This window comes from Artibeus jamaicensis, unplaced genomic scaffold (genome assembly GCF_021234435.1).
Source record: "Artibeus jamaicensis isolate MK-2021 breed Jamaican fruit bat unplaced genomic scaffold, CSHL_Jam_final contig_886, whole genome shotgun sequence".
NCBI lineage: Eukaryota > Metazoa > Chordata > Mammalia > Chiroptera > Phyllostomidae > Artibeus > Artibeus jamaicensis.
Window position 1 is genome coordinate 2,925,530 of NW_026522002.1, and position 21,241 is coordinate 2,946,770.

The following is a 21,241-nucleotide window of genomic DNA, read 5'->3' on the forward strand; positions in this document are numbered from 1 at the left end:
ACAGGCCTGTGCGTCCTGGAAAGACACCCTCTCTCGCTCGCCCTCCTTTTAAATGTTGGGTGGGATGTAGTTGCGAGTTAGAGAAAGTCCTGCCGGTGCCGGCTCTCGCACTCTCCTTCTCGTTCACGATTCATTCTTTGCGGGTCTGGCCTTCCCGCAGTCACTTTGGTAAAAAGCCCTCCCCATACTTGCATACGGGGGACGTATCTGGGGTGTGATGTGTGTCACTTTTAGAGTAGGATGTATACAAGTCGCCTTCCATCTCAGTGTAACCCATGGCTCTTTCTTTGCTTTCGATAGTTGTTTCTCCCTCTGTCTCGGCTATTTTCCGTTTAGCTGTTCAAACTGATGGAGTTTACGTTCATTGAGGGGGGAACGGGGAGGAGGAAGGGGAGGAATAAAGCCCCACAGCGAAGCAGGCGGATGAAGCAGCACTCCAGCAGGTTGCGAGTCTCAGCCACTGTCGCGTTACTTCGCTGGTTAATTAAGCAGTGAGAGGCGTTTCGGAGAGGACGTGCAGCTGAGTGAGGAATGGCCTTTTCTCATCCGAATGCAGCAAACTCAGCTGTCAAAACTGCTTGAAAGACGGTCAATGGAAAGGAGACCCCCCCCCCCCTCCCTCGCCCCAAGTGTTGTGATGGGAAAGAGGATCTTTAGGAAGTGGGCGGTAAAGTTTTAGAGCAAAGTACGTATAGACTCTTCCTTTTGGGGATTAACTCCTTCAAAGCCTGCCAGTTTTAAGGAAAATATCTAATAATTTTATATTCGTGTCCACACAAACCAAATATTCTAATCAAGCCAATTTAAAAATACAAATTATCTAATTTTCATAGGTTCCAAAATTCTGAAAGTGACACATTTGGGGGAAAAATTAAGCCTGGTAACAGGAACTGTGAATCATATTATCAGTGACTAATCTGCTTAAGGAAAAAAATGTTACATTTATTTTATCATTTGGAAGTCAGTGTTAAAGGAGCCTACTATTTGTTTGTTTAAATCAAATGAAGTTTTTACTTTAGAAGCAGCCCTGTATTGCTTTGTTTGTTTGTAATAGATTTTTCAAGAGAATGTGTGTGCAATCAAAGATGGTTTATGTGTTAGCATGTTCAAGCTAGGATATCATTGTCAAAGACCTCAGACATGATCTGATCATATTAAGATTTTAGTTTTGGATTTGATGTGTTGCTGCTGCTGTTTAAAAGAATGTTTCTTGAATGTTGCCTCGTCGCTAAGTAAATCAAGTGAAGACAGAAGCACATTCTCCAAATTGGTACCCTCTGCATAAATTGAAAAAGGGCTTACTTCTATTTTATGTGATTCTTTGTTGCTGCCTGACACATTTTAGTGACAAGTGTGTAAAAATGAAACCAAAATGCAGACTGCCTACTCAGAGACCTGACTGACTTATTCTGGGATGTGATAGAGCTGAACTGAGAACGGACTGGGCTGACACTTGATAATCAAAGTTGATTTATTGTTCATTAGTACTGCATTAGCCCTTTCAGGCAAGACACTTATTTGTGTAGTGGCCTGTCAAGAGCCAGACTGCAAGCACCTGTCATTTCTAAGGCCTGAGATAAGCAACAAATATTAACATGATGCAAATGAAAGTACATTGGTCTACACAAAGGGCCACATGATTATACATTTTTTAAATTTTTTTATTTATTGACTTTATAGGGACAGGGTGGTGGAAGAGAGGGAGAGAGAGAGAGAGAGAGATTTATTGTTCCCTCATTTATGCATTCATTGGTTGATTCTTGCATGTGCCCTGACCAGGGGGTCCAACAGCAGCCTTGGCGTGGCGGGATGGTGCTCCAACCAACTAAGCTACCCGGCCAGGGCCTATAATTTTTTTTAACCAATTTATGAGAAAACTATTAAAGATGTTTTTTTACACCAAGGGCTACTTACAGAGGGAAACTAATGGGCTTTATATTTTCCTATTTGCCCTAACAACTTTCTTTTCTTGCGCAGCTCATCTGATTAAAAAATTGGTCAGTTAAGAAAATGAGAAGCATAGCATGTCAATCAGTTATTTAATCTGAGTAATTCAGGGAGGGCAGGCTTCCTGTTTGTGTTGTGTTTTTAAATAAACATATTTTGTTAGATGAAACTTCCAAGCATGGGCTGATTATATGAAAATGTGATGACATAGCTAAGCTAGGATAATGTTGAATAATAATGTAAAGTTCATTTTCTGCAACATGTGTCACTCTCAATTTTTTCTTCCCTCCTTGGAAAGGAATGATCTTACAACATATAATAGAAAACAACTGAAGTGTCAAAAGAAAACAAAATTAGTAAACTTTTGTTGCAGCCATAGAAACACAGATTAACTCATATTTTTCCACAGGATGGAATGGAAACATTTTGCATGAGGATATATAGTGTATTGTCTTCTCGGAATTTTCATTTGACAGGGATTTTGGAGGCTGTGATCTTAATTAAATCTCAACTAGCTGAAATAATGCATCTAAAGGCATGCCATGTTGTATAACCTTGCTCAGTTGGTAAACCATAAATCATCAGAAAGCTCGTGATAGGAATTGTTGGCTTGAATCTTTTTTGTTTGTTTGCAGTTAAGTGTACCTTAAAAACAAAACCCTCACCAGCGATGGTTTGTATTTGCGCATTGTCAGGAGCTGTCACTTGAAAGATAAACTCTTTGAAGACACTGACCAGTTCTGCAACTTTTTAGCCAGCCTCCACACATGTGCAAGACACAGAAAAGTTAAAATCCACATTAATTAGAAGCCATGAAATTCCAGATTTATCTGGGCTAATGTGGCAGAAATGTGTTTGAGTTACTGCGTTTCTGAAATCATCAGGAGAGAATACTGTAACCAACTTCTCGGCTTGATACAGATTTTGAGTAAAATTTGATTGGCAAAAAGGAAGGCTGGAAAAATTCATTTTATTATGTGATTTAGTTGTAGATGAACATCACTAAAGAAAAATTTAAAACCGCATTTTTATCTTAGTAACTAGGCAAATGTGATAGCCAACTAGTATCTACTTCAGGTATTCTTTGTGATTTAAGCAAGGAATAATAATGCAACAACAGAGGATGAGAGGAGGTTCAAGTAAATAAAGACATAAGTTGTGCCTCTGTGTGTGTTATATGTTAAAATATGAATTCCACAGTAAAGAGTTATAATCATTAAATAGCTAGTAACTAGTCCACGTTTTACAAATTGTATTATTTGTAAATACTGGGTTGTTTACTTTTAGTATCTTTAAAACATTTTTTGGTTCAGGTATATTCTGTGGTAGAAGAAACTATATAAAAATTGGGAGAGCTGTTTTGTGATATGTTGATTTTGTACATCTCTGTGCACATTGTTTTAGAGAAGTGTAGACCAGTAAGCCTAGGAGTTAATGTTGTGATGAGCTGCAGGTCCCTCCGGGGGAAAGGAGGAACACAGCTTTATGTATATACCTGCATGGCTAGATTTGGTGATGGCCTTAACTCCCTAAACTAAATTTTTGTTTAGTGAAAGGTTTCTTCTCTTGGAAGCAGAAGCAGCACAATATTTCTGGGCACTCATTTTAGTCATTTTGAGTGTGCAGTACTTTTTTTCTCTGATATAATTCAGCTTTATTTTCCTTTATTTATTTATTTTTTTAAGAAAACTCAGGTACCTCTTAGCTAGACAGCCCTACGCAGTATTATCTGGAAAGAGCTAGACTGGGCCTTTACTTTAGGATTGTAGTAATAATCTCTTCCAACCTGGCAGTTGTTTGAAAAGAAATTAATTTAGAAAGAGAATAGTGAATAGCAAACCACATACATCATGCCTCATTTTCAAATCCAGTTAAAAGCATGGAGACGCAGTCTAAATGTTATGTTGTACTTTTTATTTTTTAAGAATACCTTGGTATATCGTGTTTTAATTTTTAAGTTTTATCTTGCCCTTAAATCTGAAACATTGTTGTTCAAATAACTGAGAACAAGGTAAATCAACAACATCAAAAAGGTCGGCTTCTCTGATTTCTCAAGGGCTTGTTATTTTGTACTTCCCAATTCTATTTGATGTCTTGACAAAACAAGATGACACAGGGGAGAATACATTAAATTTTGATTTTTTTTTCATCTAACCTGTTACAATTGTGGTAGCTTAATTTCTCATATTTTCTTCTGAAGGTGGTTTTTTTGTACAATTACTCTAATTGTCACACCATTTCATGAGATGTGTCCTTGCAGCTTTTCCATTTGCCTGAATTTTACTAAGTATTTTTGAACATATTTTGACCTTTAACACATAGGGAGCTTTTGGCTGGGTTTTGTCTTCATTAGAAATAAATCACTGAATGGTGAGATTGTCAAAGAAGCAACTGATGTTTTCTCATTAGAATCTAATTTGCACCCCTTAGCTTAACTGTGATGTATGAGGTGAAGGTGTTGGAAATAGGAATGAGAAACTGCACAATTTGAGAAACCGAAGTTGTAATTCTAAAAAAAGGAGGTAACACACCCTAAAAGTAAGGCCTTATCCAACTTTGGAATGATCTGTTTCTGGTAGTGTCAACCCCAGTATAGTACCCCCCTCCACCTCAATAATGTGGGGAAGAAACACATATTTGAAGTTAAGATCCTGTGATATTTTCTGTGCTGGTTAAAGCATGAAAAAAAGCAAGAGTTGTACATTTTATTCTTAGTCTTAGAAAAATGTTTTATTGAGAAAAGATAAAGCCCCCATTTTTCTGCATTTAATAGATACTTTGATCTACAACGGTATCTAGAAGTTATCCTTTATTTTGATTGTGTATGTTTCTCAAATAGGATTGATACAGTGGCTACCTCTTTTACTATTTTTGAATAATGTTTCAATTTAAGAGAACTTATTTAGCCAAGGTTTCTTCCTTTTCTCTTCAGGAGCTCAAAATTTATGGATAGAATCCTTTTTGCAGTTCTTCGAGCACCTTCTCCCCTCCGATTTGCAGGAGTTAAAAATGATTGTTGTTGTTATTGTTAGTATAAACTATCATAGCAGCTTTGATTCACGTGCGCTACGTTATTTTCCATCTCTTCAGCAGGAGGAAGGGATTGAGGGAGGAAAAAGCCTTTTTCCCTTTAAATAGTAATAATAATACTTGCTCAGTTGAAAACATCAGTGTTTATCTGATGATTATTTTCAGGTGTAGCTTCCATTGTTTCCTGTATTTAACAGTTGCTAATGGAAGAAGCGATTTAATTTATGTAAACTTTACATTTTTATGCAAATGAAGCTGATATTTATTGAAGCTAAAACAATTCTGCTGGCACTTAGTGAGTAACCTTGTGCGTGGGGGATGTTAGAGGACAGCAGTTGAGGTTCCAGTAATTGTCTGCTGTAAACAAATAGGAATTTCTGACCTCTCTTTAAAATTTAAAGACAAAAGAAAAGAAGAGCTGGAGGAGCTTTGCTAGAGATTGCTTATTAGGGTTGATAACCTGAAATAACTCCTGATTGGCAGGCAAGTCTTAGCCATACAATACTTCCTGAAAGAAAGATAGCCTTTCTTGATAGAATGCAATAAACAACATGATAAAAAATGAAATGCTAATTGCATTTTAAAGAGGCCCTTTTTTCAGAAATTTTAATAGGTGGTTGTATTGTTACTGAGAGAACAGTTATGCTAATGACTCACTACTTAGATGATTTTGCATTAATATAATAACCATTACCTGCCTTAATGCTTTGTACAGTATTGTGGCAAAATAGCTAACTCTAAAAGAGTTATACAAAAAGCAGAATTCCATAATAAAACAGAATTACACTTCCAGCATGAATAGTAGGCTTTTCAATTTTTTTAAGACTGAAATATTATGTCAGGAATGTGTTTTCTTTCCTCTATGATACAGCTGCCTAGCATGGTATCTTCCTGTGTGTGTGTCTGCATGCATGTGCTCTTTCTAGAGATGATGGGGACGGATAGAAGCTTCCTAACTTTTCCATTTGCCAATCTGTTAGTTTTATCCATTCGCTTATTAATTGTAAAAACTTGTCTCTCTCAGGGCAGCAGTGGCATTTCTTCTACACAGGCTATTCTGTATGGCTATGTCAATTTTGGTATAGTTCTTTTTGTGTGTGTGGAGTAATTTTCTTTGGTTTGTTATGATACTCTGAAACCTTCTGATTTAAAACTGATTTTCTTCTTGCCATTTGATGAACCACGTATCACTGCCTAACCTGGTCAGTTATCATCCACAGACAGCCCAAACTCTCTATGGGACTGGAGTTTTCTGGGACACACATGTGGTGAAAGACCAGAGATTAAAGCTAGTTTCTGAAGTAGTAATCCAGATGAATTGAACTAAAACTGTGTTTAAACTATTTCATATTCCCATTTTTTATTATTTGTACACATAACAACGATGAGAAGAAGCTGATGGACAAAATTTATGTGTGTTTATACTGGGCAGTATTTACTTATAGATCATAGGAGTGTAAACTGAAGAGAAAGCAAAAAGAAAGATAACGTGTTATTTTCCTTATTTGTATTGTGCCTTCTCCCCACTCACTCAATTCCCCCAGTTGTCTCCTAGATTAAAAATATGTACTGTTTCTAGGGGTGTTTTTATTTGTTAGCTTTTTAGATTTTTTTCCTCTTCCATCATCTACCATGCCTGTTGGGAATAAAAGAAAATAACAATGCATATTATTTTAATTATCTTTTATCATTCAGATGATATGAAGTCATTTTGAAGTAAAAGAAAACTGTATCAGGCAAAATTTACACAGCAGTGTAAAGGCCTTTTACAGCACTTGTTAGTGCTAACAACGTTTTGCCAATTACTGATGTTAAGGTGGCAACAGGCCCATAGTAGCAGCATCTGAAACTCAGCTGTATTTCTGCCATCCTGGCAGATTTATGCACACCTCGGGTCAGCCACACCCAGCTGCTATCAGTCAGCTGGGTCGCGCACGCGCAGGTGTGTATGTTTTAATTCAAAATTTCCTCTTGAAACTCAACTAAAGAGTGTTAACTGTGTGTGTTTTTAAAATTCGGTTTTGTATGCTAGCATTCTTTAAATGTCTGCCAGAACTTTAATTTGAATTTCTGATCCCTGAAGGCAGCTAGGCAGAATCCTTCTAGTTCTTCATAAATTGCCTTTTATGATTCATTGTTAACTCATAAAACATACGCATTTCTGTATACTCAGACAGTTAAGGTACTTACAGTATTGGGGGTGTAATTTTTTGCATTATATTTACATTTTCATTTGAGAAAGAAAACAAGAAATAAGTTGAACTATCAGTTAAGGCATGAGCCCTGTAGCACAGAAAATATCAGAAATTAAAGTTAATTTTCTCTTCTCAAGGAAGGTAAAGGAGATGGCATGGAATTGGGGAGAAAAGTTTTAGTTTTCACTGAATACTCTCAAAGAGGGGCCCATAAATATTAGAGCACTGTAGTGAAAAACTCACATGACTGTTTTAAATACTATTGATTTAAACCACTGGCTAGATTTTATGAATCAAAGTGTAATTTCTAAGCTTTGACCATATTTCTCAATGCTAAAGCACTCTCTCTTGTGTGCCTTCAGCTGCTTTCCAGACATTCAACACAGGATTAAATGATAGTAGTTGCAGTGATCAATAGGTTAAGACCGGTACAATCACTCTTGCTGCTAATGACCTCAGTAGTAATGGGCAATAAAGTGTGGGCTCTAATAGCCTCTCACTGGTACTGCATGCCCTTTGATTCCTGGTATTAGTAGGGACTGGCTATGTGAAAAACTGGAACATTGGGAGTTTAGGGAGGGGTATATAGGCTGTAATTCTTAGCTGTTTAAAGCCTTAAAATGTGCCCCCCCCCTTTCTATCCCACAATGGTTTCTGTCCATTTGGGTATGTTTCCTAAAGGTTTTCATAACCTGTTTTTGTGACGTGGAGCATAAACTTTGGGGAAGGAAATCGCAGTTTTATCACATTTATATATTAATCTCCAGTTCACTTTGGAGGCTCAAGGCTAACTCGTGTGAAAATGTGCTTTCAGATGGTCAAAGCAAAGGTAAGGCCATCGGGATATAATAACCCACTTGTGATTATTCAGAGACCGATCCCCAAGCTGGAGGATTACTCAGGCTTCTTGCCTCTTTCTTCCCTTTGGCCGTGCCTGCTGCTTTATGAATTTTAAAACTCATCAGCACCTCCATCTTAATGTCCAAAGGGAAAAAGAAGGAAAGACCCAAGTTCACTTTTCTGTTTCGTAGCATGACTACAAAAACTGAATAACTATGGGAAGAGGAAATTTATACCATTGGCTGTATGTAAAGATTTTAAAATTATATCAGTCCTTTTAACTTTTTAAAATTAATTATATTGATGTATAATTTGCATATTATAAAATGCTCTCATTTTAAGTGTACATTTGGGAAAATTTTGATAATTCTGTACATCTGTGTGACTGCCATCTCAGTCAAGATAGAGGACATTTCCATCAGCCCCCCGCAAAATTTTCTTGTACCCCTTTCTAGCATAAGCTTTTCTACATTTCTTTTAAAAATCATGATCAAGTGTGGCTTCTGTGACGATTTCTGCTATAACACTGTTAATTTTGTGTTCATCACCAGTTTAAATCTTACACCACCCTATTCCTGTCTGTTTTCCTGTTCATCGCCATCAGAAATTTGGCTCAAGAGTATTTGTATTGTACATCATCCAAGGAACGCAGAGGAAAAAAAGAACCTTAAACATGATTCTTTTGTTTACTTAAGCCTCCCGGTATGATGATGCAACTCTCAAGGAAAAGTAAACTTCTGTTGTGATATCTTGGCTTTAGCAGCTCAGAAGATAGTGATTGGCACCCTAATACATATTGAAAAATTCAAAATGTTTCTTCTGTCTGAAGACAAAGTAGAGTAATTGGAATTAGTTTATAGATGGTTAGGTGTTTTTCGATAATGTCTTCTTGGTGTTTGCCTTGGATTGAAGTCCACTGTAAACCGTTGGTGATATTTTGTGTTTGGAAGTAGTGTCTTTCTTTAAAAGGATAATTTATCCATTCATATACATCTGTCCCTTTTTGCATGTAAAAATATTCAGACATTCCCATCTGTTTTAAATTTACAATGTATCTACATCCACATTTGAAAAGCCGCTGCAATAGAAAGAATTTGTTGATGACCTTCCAGAGTTGGGTTAATGAAATTTTTCAAACGTTCTGGTTAGTGTTTTCCAAACAATGAGAAACTTGTATATAAACATCCTCACACAAACATACCCGAGACAAAAGTGCAGGGTGTTCACTGTACATGAATCTGACCTTCAGGAACCATTTTTAGTTCATCAAAATTAGTGATGCTGAGAAATCGGGACATCAGTGCATAATGACTGTGAAATTAGGAATGAGAGCTTGCTATGCAAATGACAGGACAAATCATGTGAAAAAGTCAAGATAAACTGCTTATTAAGGCATTATGTTACATAAAATTAATATTGCATTTCTTGATTTTTGCTTACTGTTCCCCTGAAAGATTTTTAAATTCTTTTATCTTTTGATCAGCTATTGTCTGCCAGATTTTTTTTTAAAGTGGCACACAGGCAAAGTGCAAAACATGTTATTACCTTTTATTGTAATACATGAAATGACAGCAGATCCTTTTTAACAAAAGTATATCCTTTACGGCTTCTTGCTGTCACATGTTTGATTAGAAACCAAAGAAAAGTAAGATGCTTAAATATTACAGTTAGAAGACATACAGTTTTGTCTTTTCTTTCATTGTTTTTTTTCTTCCCTTTTTTTTTTTAATTTGGGGGGGCGATTTTTCATGAAATAGTCTTCTTGTATTATGGGGACTGACAAAATGGTTCTCAATGTAGTCTGCAAATTAAACACAAGTGCAGTGATTATTTTGAATAGCTAAATTACATTCTAGAAAGCTTGCAGAATTCATAGCATTGTCATTAGGTATCCGCTTGAATACAATTTGTGTAACCTTGGCCAAGACAGCCTGTCATTTTAATGTCAGTGTTTTATCTGAACAAGACATCATCCTTTCAAGATACTGTGTGCAGGTTCCTTGCAGAGATGCCCGTGCAGAAACGTGTTAACAGTTGCAAATACGAAATGCTATCAAGTTCATCACTAGAGCTGTTTGTCACTGAAATGTCATGGAAAGCAGCTTTAATGGTATCACACACAATATGAAAGAACAGAGACATCTGTATGCTGGGTGAATAAGGAAGGGCAAAAGGCGTTGTAGGAAGGGTCTGTGTTTAAGTTCAGAAGGTGTTCAGTTATCCACAAGACTAAGCATCCCTTGATTGTCCTTAAAGCCACGATCCACAGAGGAAATGAATCATGTGAGCTCCAGCTGCAGAGGTACTGGTTCCCATTTGCCGCCTTTGCTAAAACAAAATTCAAGTTTGTGTTGACTTCCTACAGCTCACTTTGATGGAAAACTCATTCTTAATAAGAAACTGAAATTATTCTAACCGAGCTGCAGACAATATTAACTAAGCCTTCTGTCCTTGTCTGCTTGCGAGAATGCCTGGAACACCTGTCAGTGCTGCAGGGTTTTCTTTCATTATTTGCTTAAAATAAACTTCATAATAGATTCACTAGGGTCTGTTGCTACCTCCCCTCTGGATAAGTACCTTGTGCATGGGAAATTGGTCAGTTCTCGAAGCAGTCTGGTGACTGGCAGCCGCTGAACCCAGAAAGACTGTGTGCTGTGTGCGTGTGGTTTCCTGGCTCCTGCTTATCCTGTGTTAACGTTCCAGGTGCCCGTGTCAGTGGCTATGATGACACCTCAAGTCATCACTCCCCAGCAAATGCAGCAGATCCTCCAGCAACAAGTGCTGAGCCCTCAGCAGCTCCAGGTTCTCCTGCAGCAGCAGCAGGCCCTCATGCTTCAACAGGTAACTGTCCTTCCTCCTGCTCTATGTCCTACACACCTGCCCATCACTCCAGTCAGGTTGCCCTCACCTGAGCAGCAGCTTTCCTCCTGATAGAATAAGCACAGCAGGGAGTGTGGGGCAGGACAGACTTCATCTACGCCCCTGACAGAGAGAAACTCTGCCAGAGTTACTGGGTGTGGACCTGGGGAGCACCCGATGGACTGACTGAGAATAGGGCTGTAATTGGACTTGGTGGAAATAAGATCTTTTAGGCTTATGTGGCTTTACATTCTTTTATTTGGTAAGCCCAGAGGCCTCTAAATGATGTGAATCAAAGCAGAGTGGGGAAAACACTGGGAATGAGTTTAATGGAATAGCTCTTGAAATCCCGAGTTCAAATTAGAAACTTACCAAGTTTTGTTCTGTTTTTTTTTTTTTTTCTACTTAAAGAACCATTTTGGGGTTGGCTAATTGTAAGGTACATAATTGCCTTTTTTTTTTTTCACCTGTGCTAATGCTGAAACAACTGTCTGGCTACCATTGTTCCATGCAGACTTAATCTTCAGACTTCATGAACACCTGAATGGAAAAGATGAGATTCAGTACTGTAGTGACCAGCATTACAGGGCGAGGTGTGGGGACAGGGTACAGAGGAGACTGGCTTATACACGGTGCTGATGCACACACCAAACAGCCTCCGCTTTTTTTCAACCCTGTCATTTAGGACGCGTGTTATCATTTAGTACGCGTGTTCCTGTTTTGCAGTGGAGATTCACCAGACTCTCTCAGCAAGGGCATATTGGCTTTGTTGTACAATCAAAGGTCATCCCTTGCCTTATTTTAATTAATTTGTGTAGAAAATGGTATGTTTTTCATCAGTTCATTTGGGATATTACTTTTCAAACAATAATGCCAAGACTAGGCAGTGTGTGCTGAAATTTATTATCAAGTTTCAAACTAAAGGTCAGGCCATTACAGATAAAAGGATGCTATTTTTCAAATCACCGTTTGTATATGGAACCAAAGAGGGACAGGGGACTGGCGCTACCCTCTGTGACTTACCGTCCTCTCCTTTCTTTGTAGCAGCAGCTTCAAGAGTTTTATAAAAAACAACAGGAGCAGTTGCAGCTTCAACTTTTACAACAACAACATGCTGGAAAACAGCCTAAAGAGGTACCGACAATACATATTTTACTTTCAAACCGCAGATCCCAGAGGACTATCTAGTGGCTATTAAACTGTCATTCATCTTTTAAATGATTGCACAACTCAGCTGACTCTATCGGTTCTCAGCTTTCAGACCAAGAATTATTGTCCTGTTTTCGCTCAGATTTTTCTGGGTTCTATTTGTTTGCTAACACGTATTTTATAACACTACTGCAGGTATACCTCGTGTGAGCACTGGGAAGTGCGATTGTGGGCAGAACCTTCCAGGCTCCTTTTGCAAGAGGTACCTGGGGAAAGTGAAGCGCTTTTCAGTAAAATTTTATTTGGACAAACAAAAAGTTAGAGCACAATTAAACACCTACAGTCTTAGTTTAACTTCTTCCTGCAAGTTGTCCATATAGTAAGTGCTAAAGGCAAGTCTGCAATAACACAAATTAAGATTACAGAATTCTCCAGCTTGGAGTGTGTGTGTTTCCCTGACAAAATATAGTGCATTATAGCAACTTCGTGTGCACAGTATTTTGGAAGTGACATAGTTTATTGCACAGTATCCCACCCAGTTAAGGGACAGTATTAATTCCATAAATGGTAAGGCCTGCAGTGGAAAGAGGGGCTCCCCTCACCTTCTGTACTGTACTGTGTGCATGAGTCTTAGTCATTTTGAGGGAGTATTTTTATGTACGCCTGTATTATCGTGACATCTTTCTACCCATTCCAAAGTTATCCTATGTAACGTAACTTCCTCATATCTTCACAGTGACTGAAATACTTTTCATTTAAGTGTGCTCCTTGGAATGGCAGAATTTATAGCTCGATAAACAGCTCAATAGTCCAGTTTAATGGCTTCTTCACTGGCCCTAGGCAGGAGGCCACTTCCCTTGGTTGGGAGGGAAGGAGTCTTCCCAGGTGACTTGGCACACAAGCCAGGAGGCCAGGAAGCACGGGTTTTACACACTGGGAATGACCCAGACCTTCTCCCTTTGTCGGTCCCTCCCTCAGCATAAATTGGGTGCATTTTCCATAGCCTTCCAAGTTTTCACCCTGGAGTCCTCTGTAGCAGCCTGACTATAACCCCCCGTAGAGTAGGGGCAGTTTGGGGTAAAAGGGAGGAGGTGCTTTAATGAAAATGCTGACACAACCTGTGTACAGTGGCATACTACTGGGCGCTGCTATAATAGAAAAGGAAACAGATTAAAAAGTGTCTAAAATGTAAATCTAAAGGACTAACAGTAATTAAAATGGAAATGGCACAGGGAGGGAAGGCATGTAATTGTGAGATATCACTGTGCAGAAGGCTCTCAGCTTTGTTTTGCTGGCTGTTTTTCTAATTCAGTAGGGCTTACTCATCAGTGGCAGTTCAATGCGCGTTAATGACTCTGGGATTGCAGGCATCACTCTGGACAAAGAAATGATTATTGTGCGGTCAAAAGAAGTTCAAAGACAAGAAGGGAATTTCAGTTTTTTCCTTAGAGATCCACATTCAAGAGCATATAAATTAAGCCAAATGTTAAAAACCACAGTCTGAAAGCTGACTTCAAAGTCACAACTCTCTAATTAATGAACTGCGAGCTTCAGTTTGGACAAGTTGTGGTTTGATGCGCCCATAAATCAACATGACAGGCCTGTTTCTCAGTCTCAGACAGTGCTTGTCATTGAGTCACATCAGATGTAAACACAGCAGAAAAAAGAAGGGATATGAAGGAGGTGCAATTGATCAACAGAATTGGTAAAAACCCACTTTTGAAGCACATTATGCATGATCACAGGAAATGGTTACAGCCTCAAGAGGTTTCCCCTTCTGCCGTTGCTTTTTTGAATCAGATTTCTAACAGCCTTCAAAAGGGAGAATAAGAATTATGGAGTTTCTCCCCTGTGGCTCACAGGCAATAACCCCCTGTTGTTATTTTGTGCTTCTTTCTTTTCAAAGGCATCAAAATTTAGTTTTTTAAAGATCTTTAACTCTATACTTGAAGACAAACAAAAAAGGGCTGCCACTGTCATTCTTATCAGTTACCAGGGATTGTGTTTTTCCTTTCTGTTGCCACTTCTTATTAACCTCTTATTTGGTCTGTTAGACATAGTTTGGAATGCACATCTGCATGCTGGGAGAACATGAAAGTTCAGATGTGCTCAGAGGGCAGATAAAGAAATGTGAAGGGGAAAGTTACGCAGCAGAAGGAAGGATAAAAGTTAACTCTCCCAAATTGCTGCTGTCAGGGAGGGGGCATCTCGGCATGCAGAAATGGTGCTGGCGTCTGAGTTTGGGAAGGGTGGTGGGAAAGGAAAGGGAATACTCTGCGTCTGAACAAGGAGGTGAGACATTGCAGTAGCATTTTAGCATTTCCAGGACATTAGGTTTGCTGTGATCACACTTTGTCATCCATTTTGAAGGCAGAGGTGATTACAAAATGCATGTTGCCTCAACGTCCTGAGGATAGACAGACACATGGGCAGGTCTTTTTGGATTCCAGGATATGTTCATAGTGCCAGTAGATTTATTTGGTCAAGACCTGTTGCAACACTGATTAAGAGACTCAATTTCCTAAGGTAGTCTCCTGAAATTATGCAGGTGGTGGTCCTTTTGTGCTACAAAGAAATAGAGTCACATGGTAGCAATTTCATAATGTGGAGTGGTGGTATTGACTTTAAACAAGGTTTGAACTTGAATGTTGACAGATGGAACAAGTATTAATTTACTGAATTCTCAGTCATTACTGGCTCATAATTTTGAATTGTCAGGTTTTCCTCCCCCCCCCCCCACCTTTCCTATTTTGATTACCTTTGCTGTTAAGTCACTTGAACTTTGGCCAGAACAATGAACCTTCACTTGCTTTTTTCCTAAAGTTGCCTCAAAGATGTTTCATTGGGAAAGTTGGGTTCCACACTGAGTTAGACCTGAAACCTTCCTTGGGAGACAGACAGATATTCCGTGGCCCCCATACAGCTGGCAATTGAAACAACTGCTTACAGAATGGGTGTGGAAAATAGAAGGCAGAATTAATAGTAAGTCAAGCCACAAACAAAGTTCCCATCCTGTGTGGGTGAGGTAGGCTAAGTTGATTGTTTTAAAAGGGCCGTTTGTCCCAGGCAGTTATGACAGTTTATGTTATGCAGTAGGGAGGAGCCGAAGAAAGGAAAACAGACCTTTGACTGCAGCTCCAGGGAGGGTATCCGAAATGCAAGGTTTATCAGGGCATTTGAGCATTTTAACACTGACTACTGACCTGTTGAGGGGACTGCATGGAGACCTTTTTTGTGTGCATTCAATTGTGAGAAGTAAACAAATGGGCTCGTATCCTGTGTTTGGTAACTGGGTGGGGAGCAGTTTGGCAACCACTGTTGCTTTTAAATTCTTTCTTTGGACAATGGGCCTTGTATACTTTTATATCCTGGCTTTTCAAACGTGGACAGCTTTCATGAGCTTTCCTAGGGATGGCCACAGTGACAACAGAAAAGCCATCAGTCATTTTATATAAATACAAAATTTTTAAACATTTCATTTACAGTAAGACAGGAAACACCCTCCCTAAACTCAAACACACCCCCATTATTTTCTTCTTCAAGAAGAGCCAGAGACCTGATCTTTTATTTTATCAGTGTTGGTTTTTTCTTTTCCTTCCCCCTTATTTTAAAATGTCATGAATTAATATCTATTGAAAAAGTGAAAAGTCATTTTGACATGAATATAACTATCATTGGGTTTTACATTAATGTGATAACTTGGGAAAGGGTGAAAACAAGTGGATCATTTTATGCATGCTGTTTTTAAAATGAAAACACTGGCTTTTCATTTAAATTTATTTAAATTTTTGTTGTTAGTAGTATAGAATTTGTTTTTTGGAGTGAAACTCAATTAACTTTCTCAGTGGCATGGTAGTAAGTCTGAAATTGGTTGCTAATATGAGAATGATGTGGGGGTTTTTTACTGTAAAATAAACTACATGGAGACTGAAAGGAAACCACCATTTTTCTCTTCCTTTGACCTTGGCATCAGAAGGTCTTGATCCATACACCCTTTTATGGAGGTATCAGATCGAGGTCGTGCGATAGGTTAAGTGAATGCGGTTGTTAGTAAAGTGTGATTATGAAAAGCTCTGACAGGGTTGTGTAGTCCTGTTAGTTGCAGAGTCTCCCTGATGTTTGGATTAATACTTAGAATTAGGAAAATGGATCTTGTTATTTTCCTAAAGAATTTTTTTTGGGGGGGGCTACAGATGGGGAAGGGTTAATTTTCCCTTTAGAATTGTTAGCAGTGATGTGGCTGAGACCTCCACCTTGATCTGATTCCTCACAGATTAAGGATATGAGATAATTTCCCTCTATTTTTGTTCTGCTGCACTGGATTATCTTTCTATCACTCAGATAATTACTGAGGAAATCTACATTAATTTTTTTTGGCTGGAGCAAGGCCTGCTAAACACAGGAATGATGTATTGATGTTTTACACAACACAAGTTTTCCTCCTGTCATTGTCCAATCAACAAAAAGATATTTATCAAACCGTAAAGCCCCTTCTTTTCAAGAACAAAGCCCCGGGAAGCCGGACGCCAGCCCCAGGGGCTCTGAAACTCCAGCCCAGTGAAAGCATCTGAAGCTTAGAGTGTCCTTCATATGAGACACAGTGGAGTATGGTGTTGTTTGCTGAATTATGAATGTGTGTAATTAAAATCTAGTGGCTGTTTTCTATGAAAGATTTACAATGTTATTTCATCGTTTGTCATGGCTAATTAACAATATTAGATGAAGTTTTTCTTCTTCAAATGTCTGATTTTTTTTCTCATTTATTTATGTCAGAAGTGATAAACAGAGTAGTTAAAAGCTTCTCCCAGCATGGGAAGAAGGCAGCTTATTCTTACACACCTCAGAGGTTCAGAGTTCAAATCTCCGTATAGTGTGGTGTTGCAGTTTTCTTTCTAGTGTGTCTCATTGTATCCAAGTTGAGTCGTTCACACGTTGACTACCAAACTCACACCTTTCCAACTGTAGGATTTATGAGTTCCTTTCCTATGTGAGCACAGCAGGCAAGCTTGCTTCCACTCCATCACCTGGCTTCAGAACTGAGGTGTTCAGTCCTTGTCACACGAGTCTTGACACTCACTGAGCCTCCACTCAGCCCTGGTGACCACTGTAGGTGTTGGACGATGACAGTGGTTTCAGACATCCCACTGTCAGGGTTGGATGATAACGGTGGTTTTGGACTTGGATGATGTGGTGGTTTCAGACGTCCACATCTCACATTCCTGGGGTGCGGGTCTCACTCTCCTCCCTTCTCTCTCTCGCAGCAGCAAGTGTCTACTGTCTCATGTTCTTCCTGGTCTCTCTCTGTTGCAGCAGCAGGTGGCTCCCCAGCAGCTGGCTTTCCAGCAGCAGCTCTTGCAGATGCAGCAGCTCCAGCAGCAGCACCTCCTGTCCCTGCAGCGCCAAGGCCTCCTCACACTGCAGCCGGGCCAGCCCTCACTGCCCCTGCAGCCCCTTGCTCAAGGTGGGTGAACTGGGCACAGGTGCCAGGGTAAGGTCCAGCTCTTCACTGAGGAATACCTATCTGAAACATGCACACACAGACTTAGGAGAAAATCTGGATGAAGTAGTAACGATGAACCTTTGGAGAAGTCACAGTTCTTGTTGATGCCACAGTTCAGAGGGAGGATGGTCTGATGGCTTAACCCAGTGATCCCACTGATGCACATTCGTACAGTGGGAGAAAGCCATGCTGCTCCCATTAAGCATTAGAATGCTTACTAGCATTCTAATCAGATCTAGTTTTCGGTTTGGAATCACAAATGAATTTTCTTGAAGGTTTTTTTCTTTAGGCATTTTAAGCTGTTTTCTATGTCATGTAACTTGTTTGAAATCTCAGTAGTGCTTTGTAAATGCTACTTTCTAATATCTAGGGATAGATTTAGTTTTATTTTTGTGTAAGCAGTTAAGACGAAACTCTTTAACCCTGGCTAGTATGGCTCAGTTGTTGGGCATTTTTCCTCAAACCAAAAGGTCTTGAGTTCAATTCCTGATCAGGGCACATGCTTAGGTTGTGGGTTTAGTCCTGGTCAGGGTGTGTACAAATGGCAAACAACTGATATTTCTCTCCCTCTCACTCTCCTTCCCTTTCCCTCTCTCTAAAATTAATAAATGTGTCTTCGGGTGAGAATTTAATAAAAAGATTCGGCCCTATCAGATACAACAACGTGAATTTTTTGTTGACTTTTCTCTCATTTTCCCTTTCTTTTTTACCCTCTGACAGCTGATATTTGGGTGTGTTAGTTGTCTCTAGGTTTTCTTCAAAAACTGAGGTTCTTTGAAATATGACTATTACATACATTTAAAATCTTCTTTTTAACATTTCATGGATGTTGGGCATGAAAAACAAAGAAGTTTTTCTAGCTGTTTTTCGGACAGCCTCTCAGTTTAAGCAACTCACCTTTCACATGTGTACGGTGAACGCAAACTGGTTGTTCAGAACCAGGAAGAAGGAGAGAAGATGGTGGTGTTCTGTGTTGTGAAAGCGTCTCCCCGTCCCCTGCATGCTGCAGCAGGTTTCACTGTCTTCTCTAGGCCCCCAGGTCCTTTCAGCTCTGATACATTTGAAGGTATGTATCCATGTCTCCTAAAGGGTGGCTGGCAGCTAAAGTCTTTTGTGTCTTGGATTCAGTGGCCTCCTGAAGAGGGTTGAAAATGGGGAACCCCCTTCACTCTACGTGGTGCATGAGGCGTGGACCCTGGTCACAAACTCTTGGTGTCAGGCGGAACAGTGAAACATATCTGCATTGGAATCATGTCTCTTGAGTCAACCACAACCAGTTTCTGTCCCATCTGGGAACTGGTTTATGTTTTTACTGTTAAGACCAGGGCTTTTTCCTCTAACTGCTCTTGTCCCTCTTCCCCTTTCTGCCATTACTGCCCAACTGCATGATAGATCATCAGCATCTTTATTGCTGTCAAAATAGAAGATTTGGTAACTGAGCAAATACCACGGGAAAAGAAAGGGCACATTGGCTAATGCATTGTTGTGCTTGCAGATGTTACCACGTCCATTAATTACACCTTTGGGTTTATTGTTAGGAACATTGCAGGCTGTTAGGACACACCCACTAGAGGCAGGCATCAACCTCTCTCATCTTTTCCCTCTGCTCCTGTAGTGTTAAGTTTGCCCACTAAAGTTCATTGTTGTAGTACATCAGTTAAGCTGTCCAAAAGAGGGCAATTGGGCAGTGACAAGACAAGCTCATGTGTAATGTGAAAAAAAATGGATGGATGTGGTGATGCATGAAGTGTAATCTCTGCAGTAGCATATCAGAGAAACTGGTAGGTAATTCACTAGCCACGGCATTGATTGATATGCTTAGCAGTGTGCTATAACTATTAGCCCCTGCAACATTAGGAAGATGCGCATTTAAAATCTAAGGGATGCCTTTATGTATGCCTAAGATGCATAAACATTAAATATTTCTGGAGTCAGGTGCTTGCAGTGAAGTGAACTCCCAGTGTCATGAGCATCTTTTGGGGAAGGAGGAGGTCAGTTTTGTTTCCCCTGCCCCTTTATCCAAAGTGGCTTGAGAATTCAGTTATGTTGGACTACAACACAATTTTTTTTCTGATGTCATTATGAGGTTTAAATCAACTTTCTGCTTGCTTGAACATGGTCACCTGGGTATGAGTGTACAAGGACAAAAAAAGGTTGATCAACCCTTTCTTTGAGCCAGTGATACCTGGGGTTGTAAAATTGAGTTCCACGAAGAGTAATCTGTCAACTGTCCCCACAACATACATTTTTTAAAACTGTGTCTGCATTTTCTTTTATAATGAAGGGGCCAGTTATCCTGGAAAAAAGAAAGGTAGCAAGGCAGAGGGCTGTGTGTTAAAATAGCAGAAAATGCCCACGTCATGATATAACCCTGAAGATTCTTTTACATACTGCTCATGACCTTGGCTAAGTTACCTTAAAGCATGTATGTAAATATCAAAGTATAGGAGTGGAGAGAGAGAGAGAGAGAGAAATATTTTGAAGTCCCCCTTTTCCCCCTGAAGGTTTCAAAACGGAGGCATATTTTTACTGTTTTTAAGGTTATTTTAGGACCTTTTCTCTATTCTATATAATTGGCATATCTGTTTTTTCTCCTTGGTCTCTTTACTCATACGATCCTTCCCAGCACCAGTACTTCCATGTAGAAACATACCTGCAATGTCATTCTGATCATTTAATTTGTAAGTGTAAACTATAAATAGGGGAAAATTCATTGTTTGATTCTGTGCATGTTAATGTATTTAACTCGGTAGGATTATTCCTGTCTAGCATTTTGGAAGAAATGCTTGGTTTCTGGACATTTGATATCCACTTAATCTGATGAGTGACTAGTTTACCTTTTATCTGTCTCAATTCCGTCATGCGATCTTGGCTGTCAAATAACAACCTAGCGCCCTTTAACAACACTAACAAGGTGTAGCACTGATGGAGGAAACCGATTTGACTGCTTTCTTCTAAATCTAATGAGAATATTCTTGAATGTAATTATTATACTGAAATTTGACCCCAAAGTCCGTGTGTTGTCAGTCAGTGAGTTACTGTTTTATTTACCATTTCTCCCTGTGGGTGATGAAGCCGATGGACCAGCTTGTTGGGATAAAAGGAGAGTAGAGTAGCTGAGAATTTTCTCTGTAAGTGTAACAAGACATTTGTCTCTGTCTTTATTTGATAGATACACAGATTACTTTTAGTTTGTGTTTATTTTTTAAAAGGCTTAATCCACTGTATTTTTAAAATGGCTTCAAAGCTCTGCTCTTTTTTTCAGAGGGCAAGTGCTAACGTCTTTGTTAGACCAGTGTCCCTCCAGTCTTCTGCCCACCTCCCTTGCATCTGACCCAGAAATCAGTTAGTTTGAATGGAAAACTAGGCGGCTTTTTCTTTTCAAGTATATTTACTCCCTGGAAAATAAAAACAGGTGTTGACTTGGTAAAGCTTTGTATCAATATGCTGTCACCAACAGACAAACCCATTCACTATTGTTTCAGTTGAGTAACCAGTGGTCCGAGGGCCAGCCACGTTCACAGGTAGTTGTCAGTGTGCAGACATCAGTGGCAGGCCCGTCAGCAACAAACACACCCCACGTGTCACTTCTCAAGATGTTTGAAAATAATAGCCCAGGTGCAGCAAAACTGGACACAGGATTCTGCAGTGACCTTTCCCTTTGTTTAATTTGCCTCCGAGGTTTAATTTCAGGGGACAAGTAATAATTGAATATGCCTAC

At 39.3% G+C, this 21,241-nt stretch overlaps 1 protein-coding gene across 17 annotated transcripts in view; it reads left to right on the top strand.

Moving 5' to 3' along the window:
- Window positions 1-21,241, top strand: part of FOXP1 (forkhead box P1) — a 627,082-nt gene that overhangs the window by 521,663 nt on the left and 84,178 nt on the right. For 15 of the 17 annotated variants that reach the window (XM_037150321.2, XM_053654796.1, XM_037150312.2 and 12 more), the window contains 3 exons: window positions 10,716-10,853; window positions 11,916-12,005; window positions 17,331-17,481. In XM_037150321.2, coding sequence (XP_037006216.2) covers window positions 10,716-10,853; window positions 11,916-12,005; window positions 17,331-17,481 — 379 coding nt within the window. The remainder of the gene's footprint in view (window positions 1-10,715; window positions 10,854-11,915; window positions 12,006-17,330; window positions 17,482-21,241) is intronic. The other 2 variants (XM_037150320.2, XM_037150319.2) reach the window with 2 other exon arrangements.